At 37.6% G+C, this 10,025-nt stretch overlaps 1 protein-coding gene across 1 annotated transcript in view; it reads left to right on the plus strand.

Moving 5' to 3' along the window:
- P3H2 (prolyl 3-hydroxylase 2) overlaps nucleotides 1-10,025 on the plus strand; it is a 51,479-nt gene that overhangs the window by 9,862 nt on the left and 31,592 nt on the right. The window contains exons 6-8 of the mRNA XM_012639931.1: nucleotides 685-725; nucleotides 2,332-2,426; nucleotides 9,250-9,377. Coding sequence (XP_012495385.1) covers nucleotides 685-725; nucleotides 2,332-2,426; nucleotides 9,250-9,377 — 264 coding nt within the window. The remainder of the gene's footprint in view (nucleotides 1-684; nucleotides 726-2,331; nucleotides 2,427-9,249; nucleotides 9,378-10,025) is intronic.

The following is a 10,025-nucleotide window of genomic DNA, read 5'->3' on the forward strand; positions in this document are numbered from 1 at the left end:
GGGCATGGGTTTTGTTCATTTATCCATTGGTTACTATTAATATGTAAGTTTTTTGTATAATGTAAATGACATTATGTACATGTTTGTAAAATCATTATAATCATTGTAATATATCCTATTTGCAACACTTTTTTTTATTTATTTCAAGTCATTTTAGAAATTAGGTTAATTTTAATGTAATATTTCTAATGTAACATTTCTATCATATTTGTATCTAATCCTAATTATTTTTAAAAAATTGCATTACCTTAAGTGACCTTAGAAAATATCACTTACTTACTTCATGACCTGTATAGATGATTACTCAAGCTAAACATTTTTTGTTTGCTTATTTTATTCATAAAACATAAAGGAGTTGGACTCAATGATCTTTCAAATATCTTTGTGCCATCAAATTCTAATTCATTTTTTTGGACAAAAAAATGGAATCTCAAGCTAATTACATATTATTTTTTAACCCATTTGTGCTCTATGTTTTCTTTATCAAACTTGCATCAACTTTAGCCTTCCTTTTTATTAATTTTTTAAATAAAAATATATTATATTTTTATATGACATGCAAGTTTCCTAATATTTCAGGTCTTTTGAATGTTTTGCATATATTTTATTTTATTTTATTTTGCCTTATTTCTGTAAATGATATTTCAGTGACAAAATTAGTGTTTTCTTTTTAATTTAAAACAGAATTATTGGATCAGACATGGAGGACGACATGATGAGAATCGGTAAGTCCTCCACTTAGAACACAAACTGTTTAGTCTTTTTTTTTTTTTTTTTTTTTTAACAGAGTCTCACTCTGTTGCCCTGGCTAGAGTGAGTGCCGTGGCGTCAGCCCAGCTCACAGCAACCTCAAACTCCTGGGCTCAAGTGATCCTACTCCTCCAGCCTCCCGAGTAGCTGGGACTACAGACATGCGCCACCATGCCCAGCTAATTTTTTTTTCTATATATTTTTAGTTGGCCGATTAATTTCTTTCTAATTTTAGTAGAAGCAGGGTCTCGCTCAGGCTGGTCTCAAACTCCTGAGCTCAAACAATCCGCCCGCCTCGGCCTCCCAGAGAGCTAGGATTACAGGCGTGAGCCACCGCACCCGGCCTGCACAAACTGTTTATTCTTAATGAGAAGTAATACTTAGAGTCATAACCTCTTATAAGGAACTTAACTCTATGAAATAGGCAAGAAAATATAATTATTAATGAAAGAGTTCTGAGCTGTAAACCAGGAGCTCTACATCCTGGTCCCAGTTCTTCCTGTCACTTTTGTATGATACTGAGTGACGTATCTTCTTCTGTCTGGATCTCATGTTTTTTTCCTGAAAGGAAAGGGTTGAGTCAGGTGATATTTGAGTGCTGACATTCTGTGATTGCAAATCTGAGTAAGTTGGATGCTGTTTTTGATTTATTAATAGAAACTATGAAATGCTCCTTTTGATGGTAAATTCCCTTACCATATTTATTTGAAATTAAGAAGTTCAGAAAATTTTACTGCAAGATGAGGTATTAGGTGTCAATAACTCAATCAGAAATGAAGAGAACTCCTTTTCTAAATGATAGAAGTCAATTTACATGTTTTGAAGAACTCAAACTCATAAAACATTTGAATTACATGTTTGAGATCACATGGTCCAGACTATTCATTTTCAAATCATGAAAATGAGGCCCTGACAAGGCAAGCAACTTGCTTAGAGTCCTATTACAAGGGAATGACAAATCCAGATCTTCTTATTCAGGATCTTGAGGTCTTTCACTAGGCTTCAAGGACTCAACTCTTGAGTGGCCTAAAATGATTGCAAGACATCCAAGAATGTCTATGCACATTTGGATTTCTTAAATCTGTACATGTTGAAAATAACAGCCTGCTCTCATTTGTGTGTTTGCAAAATTTGACACAAACCCATGTATTCTTTCTCAGAATAGTCAGTAACCATTACATTAAAATGTAATTTATTTCAGTTCAACCATTGTTCAGTGAGACACCCCATGGTCAAGGCAGAATAAGATACTCTGAGCATTATAGAGATTCACATGAAAATTGTTGTCCTGCTCTTTTGGGAATAAAGTCTAATCTGAAGGGGATTAAGTTATGGATATAACTAACTGTAATAAAGGTTGTTAAGAAGATTTAGAGGAGTGAAATAGAACATACTCACTGAGGAAATAGAGAAGAACTTCATAGAGGCAATGACATTTAATTTGATCTTGAAAGATGGGTGGACTTATGTACAGCAAAAATAAACACTATATAATCACAGACTACTTAGGTAAAATATTCTTTGCCTTTGAATATCTTTATTCAATGTGAAATTGCCATTTCAACTTTTTTGAATGGGCAGGGTCCCTTCAGGAGTGAACGTGGAGGGGACAGAAGTTCATGGATTATCAATGGGAAAAAAGTTATCACTCAAGATAGATCGAGACCTAAGAGAGGGTAAGTACTTGTGCATTTTAACTCCATAAAGGAAAAGAAAGGGAGGAGAGAGCTTGACCAGTTCTTATCCAGATCAAAGCAGAATCTACTTTCTTTGGAAAATAAAGATAGAACTAAACACTATAATTCATAATAGTCTGAGAGCAAGGCTTATAAACAAGAATATCTTAGATTTGTATATTGTTACCTTTGGTTTCCATCAAAAGTACTTCAAAATTCACTCACTCATCTCTTTCCTAAGGAACACTGTTAGTTAGGCAGAGACTGTATGGTCATCTCCATTCTCAGAATACCTGAGGTTTAGCAAGGTCATAAGACTTACTTCTGTTGCATAGTGAGTCCTAGATAGTGTGGGACAGACTACATAGTGGAGCAACCTGGGAAGGAGACAGGTCACATGGGATAGATGCTTAGATTAACTAACCTACTGTCATAGATCTGAGCAGGGCTTTACGAGAAAGTAAAATAAAGATGGATTCGACAGGGGTGTGGAGGAAGCCGTTCTAGTGAGTAAAACAAACAGAGCAAAGGCACAAAGATGGAGCAAACAGAACATTATGCGCCCACAGATTTAAGATCAAAATTAGTGGAGATGCAGGTGGAGTATTGCCAAAAATTGTTTTTAAATAAAGCCAAACATTGCTATAATAATAAACTATTAGCAATAGTAGTACTAACAGCAGTAGTAATTATTAACAATTATGATTATTTCTGTATGTTTTACAATTTTCCCCCAATTTTACACACCATTTATTTTAATGCTAGTATTGTCTTATGTAAGAAGATTTAGTGACTTCTCCAAAAGTCTCGCAGCTCATAACAGGTTGAGCAGACATTTGAACCTAGACTTTTGGAATCCTATTTGCTCTTCTTCACCTGCTGCATAAAACAGAAGGATCTAGACATGTAAAATATATACTTTATTGATTAAATCATCGCAACATAAAAAGAAGCTTTCAAACACCCGCATTGAGAAGAAGTGCAGTACTTTTTTTTCCCCCCAAGAGACCTTGTCAGCACATTCCTCTAGCTGATTTGAAAACTTCTGGCTCTCTACACCTCTTACATTTCCCATCCATTTCCTTTCTTAGCTTCCAAGTCAGTTTGAAGCAGTAAACAGAATAATATGCTCATCTAATCTGACCTGGGCCTCGGTTTGTAGCCACAAAGCCTAAGCTGTTTTACAAGTGCCAGAGAGCCATGGTCAGCCAGAGTTCATGTTGCTTTTTAAGCTGAGAAATCACCCAGGAAGTTCATGCCAATAAGACAGCACTTTGCTGTAATGTTTGGGAAACTCCAGGAAAGTTGCCAAATTTCAAAGCATTTTTTTTTTCCTGGCTACCAGGGAATCTGATGTCTAGCAACTGACTAGGAAGGCTAATGGGAAGAGTAGAACAGAAGACTATATGTGACAAAGAATGGTTATGATTCTTTGGGTTACCAAAATCTACTATTTCCGCAGAATTTTCTTAGTTGAATTGGCTAATGGATCTTAGGATGTTCCCTGAGAACCTACCAGTCTAAAGGAAAAAACAGATAGTTTTTACCTGCTATACTCTCACACTCACTACAGAAAACTTCTGTGGCCAGATGTGTGTGGGGGGAATTCTCCACACATCAAGCAATTCTCCAACAGATACCAACTGGAGGTCAAATAATTCAATTCAATTCTGACACTATCTACCAGGAAATTAGTGTCATGTCTCACAGATTAAGGGCTCAGCCCACAAGACTGCCCCCAGTGCAGAGGCCAATTTGCAAATACAGCTTGTCACCTATACTTTGGACCAACCTCCTGACCCACTGGATACAAACCTGAGTTCCCACAACCCCATCTTTGGATTAGATTAATTTGTTAGAATGGTTCAAAGAACTCAGGAATACACTTAAGTTTACTGTTTTTTTTATCCAGAATATTATAAAAGATACAGATGAAACCCCAGATGAAGAGGTACATATGGCCATGTATGGGGTGGGGGCTGCTATGCCCTACCCAGGCAAACCACCTTCCCAGCATCTACACATGCACAACAACCTGGAACTTCATAAAATCTTGTTGTTTAAGAGTTTTTATAAAACATAATCTCCAACCCCCAGCGCAACCCCACACCCAGAGGTCCATAGGTGAGGCTGAAAGTTTTACTTCTCTAATCACTTGATCTTTCTGGTGACCAGCATGATCCTGGATCTATTTAGGGGCCCTACCCTAAGTCACCTCATTAGCATAAACTTAAGTATGATCAAAAGAGGCCCATTATAAATAGCAAAAGACACTCCTATCACCCAAGAAATGGCAAGGGTTATAGGGGTTCCGTGAGAAGAACCAGGAACAAAAAGCAAACATGTTTCTTATTGCACTACAACTGGAAGGACGTCCGTCCAGTCATCAGAGATATAAATAGGATCTAAATTAAGAACAACGGTAGAACAAGGCCAGATTCTCAACCAGAAAATGCTTTCAAATCTTAGTCTTGCTGAAAGCAGATGTCAGGGAGGCAAGGACTCATGCATCACAAAATAAAGTATATTTCAGCTTTTCTCATCTTCCGCAAAGAGATTGTCATCTACTGTGGTTACCTCACAGTATTTATTATTATAGTATTCAGACTGGACAGCTCCTAAGCATTAAGATGGGAGTGACCTCAGCTGCATCCCACAGGGACTCTAGTCAATGGACCAGGCATGGTAGCTTACTAAAAACATTTCTCTCACTTGTCCAGTCTCCTGTCAAACCACCAGTTCTCCAAAGGTCGTGCTACATAATGGTTCCAGAGCCAGTGGGGGTATAGCAGAAATAACACTGAACTTGGAATCAGGAGACTTAGTTTTGGGGATTTTCTTAGTCTGATGTGCTGCACAGTAAAGAAGAACTAGAGACTCAATCTTTCTGGGCCCTGTGATCTTTATCTGTAAAAGAAGGATAATAACTTTTTTGAGATGGTGACCATAAAAGGTTTTTGTAAACTGGAAAGGGCTTGTTAGTTTGCACAGCCCCATCATGCCTTTTATGATGCTATGATATTTTTGGCAAAATGATTCTTCTTGCCATGAGCCACAGGCAGTGAGCACAAAAGAGTACTTTTCTAGATGAGCCCTCTGTCACAACTAGAGAATCAGAGCCAGGCACATACTTTATGAATGAGAGAAGAACTAAGTTGTTTAACTAAATCTTCTTGAGCTGTGGTTCAAAATTGGCTGAAGCCATCAAATCAGGCCCCAGGAACCACAACTTATTGGACTACATTTTTATTTTCCTTTTAATGATTTCCTCTGTCTGATGTGCTACTAGTCATCTGTAGGCTGGTTGACTTGTCTTTTGAATGACAGGGTTTATTTTTTCCTTTTTATTTTTTTTCTTTTGGTTAGTGGATGAGTGATTGGTTGTTCTGTTAAATATATGTGTAGGAAATCTCTGTATGAAACTCTATACTTGTTAATAGTTACATTAGGTACCTGAAAGGCAGATTTCTAATAGAGATTCTCCCTGTACCTGTTAAGATTCAGATATTTAAGATGCCATGTTGTGCTCTTCATTTACCTGATCTTCTCATGCTACTTGTGGCAGAGTTAGGGGAATTGTCAATGTTCTAGTAGCCCTCTTTTAAACATGGTCCATTATGCCATATGCTTATTAAAATGCTTCCATCAGAACTTAGTACAGCATTCTAGGTATAGTTTATTATTTCAATAATAATGATAACAATAACAACAACACTTACACAAAACTTACAAGTGGTAGTCGTTTTTCTAAATGTTTTACTTTTACTACCTTTAAAAATCCTATTTTGAAAATAAGCTGACTATATTTATGGTAACACACCTTCAATATAAAAAATGAGGAAAACTTGGTAAATTATAAACCAGCAGTTCACTAAATCCCTCCTCCCTCTGCCATTTCTATTTGCATTTTATATTAGCAAATGCTTTTCAGTGAACCTACAAGTGTCTTATCTTTCTTGTTGAAGAATGCTTATATTGATATTTCTAAATTGGAGTAGAGTATGTTGTTCACTTTTCCAAATATTTGAGGGAAGGCCTACCTCAATTTGACTATGAACCTGAATCAGCTACAAAGAGCAACATTTCCAAAACTGCGTTCCATGCTACGAGGTTCTATGGAAGGAAGGATATTCTTTTTTATTGCTGTATAAAAAATTAGCACAAATATACCAGCTTACGGCAACATCCTTTTATTATCGCACAGTTTCTGCAGGTCAGGGATCTGGGGACAACTTAACTGAGGCCATTGCTTCAGTGTCTCTCGCAAGGCTTCGATTAAGTTGTTGACCAGGGCTGAGGTCTCTTCTGAGTCTTGACTTCTTCCATGTTAGATGGCTGAATTCAGCTTCTAAAAGGTTGTTAGACTACCATCCTTCAGTTCCTTGTTGGTTGTTGGCCAGAGGATGCCCTCAATTCCTTGCCATGTGAGCCTCTCCAATACAGCCACTTGCTTCATCAAAGCATATAAGCTGAAAAAGCAATAGACTGAGTCTACTATCAAGATAGAAATTGTAACTTTTTATAACATAATCACAGAAGTGACATCTTACCACCTTTGCCATGTTCTACTGATCAGAAGCAAATTCAAGGTCCCATCCATACTTGTAGGAAGCAGATTACACAAGGGTATAAATACCAGGAGAAGGTGATCACTGGGGGCCACCTTAGAGTCTCTCTGCCATAGGAAGGAAGGAAGGACAGAAGAAGGAAAGAGAGAAGGGAGGGAGGAAGGGAGTGAGGAAAGGGGGAAGGAAGGAAGAAGAGAACAAGGGAGGAAGAGTGGGTATCGTGTCCAATTAAAGTTAAGAACTGCTACCTATTATGTCACTGCTTAGGGGACTCATAAGCCCTCCTCACATATTAAAAGTTTTAAGAAGTCTTCTTATAGTTTACTTAATCCAGTACTTCCAAAAATCTGTTCAGTGTAGCAAAATTTGATAAACATTGAACTGTAGAAAAAACATTTATAGTGTTCTATTCAACCAAAAGATGAGATACTGAAATTGGAACTTGAGGATATAATCTTGGAATCCAAGAAATTCTGTATTTGTAAATTTTGATAACAGTTTAGAAAATTAAAAGAGGAAATTAGTGGACCATCTGAATGACCACTTGATAGTCAGGTACTGCCATGAGATTTCATATCTCAATGAGTATGGGTACAGTTATGGTCATACTGGCACCCGTTGATAATATTTCGATGGTTAAACACTAATAAAAAATTAAATAGGATGAATTTATAAATAATGTATTAGGACCAGATGAAGGCAAAAATTCATCATGGTGCACTAAAATTTTGTAGTCTTTTAAATAGAGAAAAGTTGTGGTAGAATAGCAATTTCACCAAAAGTACTGTAAAGAATGCTAGCTCAAAAGAACTTAGTCCAGATCCATTAGTAGGATATTCCTATCGAATGTGGCTTTTTATTTTCATACAGTAGCATTAACCACTTCATTAATTTTGTTAATTTGACTTTAGTTGGTTTTATGGTCTTGTTTTCATTTAATCTTATAAATTGTTTTTGGTATTATAGTTGTATAAAACTATAAAAATAAGTAATGCATACTATATGAAAGTAAAATTACAATAAAAATAATTTGTCAGTACTGGAGCTCCTTAGAGGGGGAAAAAACCTTTTGCTTTAACAGATAACCATATATTACTCTAGATTGAGAAACACTGTCTCATTCTTTTAATATTTCATTAATCATAGGCTGTAGTGAATCTTTTTTCCTGACTAGACTAAAGACTTAGTGCTTTTCCCAAGGTTAACTAATCCATTTTATAAAGATTTCAATTGTCTCTTCTTCCTAACGGATGTGTGTCAGACCAACATGTTGGTGACCTTTGCTAGACTGGGTGCGGGGAGGGAGGAGCTGTGTGCCTTTCCCACTCCCAGTCCTTTTTTGGTGAGCCGGTGCTATGGACAGGTGCATATTAGGAACCTTATGGGTATAAACAGCACCGTTTTCTTTTCTGTTCAGTTTTCTGGCTCAAGATGTTTGCATTCTGCTACATCTGAAGATTTCCTCAACATCCGAGGCTCTGTCCTTCAATCCTACTCTATGAGGAAAGGGTGTTGTCAGGTCTGGATTTTGTAATTTCACAACCTAAAATGTGACCCCAAAGCATCACCCTCTGAAGAGCCTACATGGGGCTAATTTTGTAAAGCTAATTTCTCCAGGGAGAGAGCTGGCGCCTAGAGGAAACCCTCCTGTGCAGAAAAAGGAACACAAAATAATCCTCCTGTGCAGAGAAAAACTCCAAAAGCAAGACCACTTATAGTCAGTCAGGCAGTAGGAAGAAGACTGGAGAAGGAGTCAGGTGACTTGCATGTGACTACCTGAATCACCTGGTGAAGGCGTTGCTCTAGATACCAGTGAAACTGAGGTGTGTACTTCACACCTGGGAAACACAAACATGTAGTCAAATATTTGCCTGTGTTGTTGTAATAGAGGTATAAATGAGAGAGTGCAGCAAAGGGTAAGTCTTCTCAGAGGAGAATCCTATGAGATACCCATCTACTTTTCAGGATCATCATTGGAATCAAATGTAAAATTAGTTTATCCATCCCCAAAATACCATGCAGATGTAAAAAGTTTTATGAATTTATGGGGAAACCTGGTAGTCAGCCATCTGTCTCTTTTTCCTGAACCCCTAATATGTTTTCCAAGCTTCCTAATTTGTGATTTGTCTTTGCATTCCTAAATATTGATGAGGAAACTGACTCTGTCAAACTGCATGTTGAAAGCTGTGGGGTGCTTGTGCTTCCCTCCTTGGGGACAGAAGTAACAGGGAAGACAACGTGCTGTGACCTTTCAGGTGGTCCTCTTCTCTACGAGAACATCACGTTTGTCTACAACTCAGAGCAGCTGAACGGGACTCAGAGGGTTCTCCTGGATAACGTCCTGTCAGAAGAACAGTGCCGGGAGCTCCACAGTGTGGCCAGTGTGAGTGCCGGAGCGGGAGGGGAGCCAGATGGGGATGGCCTGGCATGAGCCTGGGGGTGCTTTGGTTCTGGTCTCATCCGGAGTCAGGGAACAAGGCCTGAAATCTCAGCTTCTTTAGGAAAAGGACGTTGATTGTCATGGAGGCACTTCCATAGCCTTTGTGTTGGGATGATTTTGGTTTTTCCAGGTGGGATCTGGAATAGCTAATGGCTTAATTCCTAGGATGACAGCTATCCAGCATGTGCCCTGCCTGTCATATAAAGTCACTGGGAAAAGCTTTTAATTTAATCAATAATCAACCAATATATCAATCATTTTACATTCTATTCATTTCCGTAAAATGTGACAATATTTTATAGTAAAAATGTAGAATGAAGATAAATAAAGATATCTTTTTACACATTGCAAATATGTGGAAACAACCCAAGTGTCCATCAATACATGAGTGGATTAATAAAACATGGTATATGTATACTATGGAATACTACTCAACTACAAAAACAATGGTGATCTAGCAACTTTTACATAATTCTGGATAGAGCTTGAGCCCATCCTTCGAAGTGAGGTATCACAAGAATGGAAAAATAAGTACCACATGTACTCGCCATCAAATTGGTACTAACTGATCAACACTAAGGTGCTCACGTG

Source organism: Propithecus coquereli, unplaced genomic scaffold (assembly GCF_000956105.1).
Source record: "Propithecus coquereli isolate 6110/MARCELLA unplaced genomic scaffold, Pcoq_1.0 Scaffold10, whole genome shotgun sequence".
In the NCBI taxonomy this organism is placed as follows: Eukaryota; Metazoa; Chordata; class Mammalia; order Primates; family Indriidae; genus Propithecus; species Propithecus coquereli.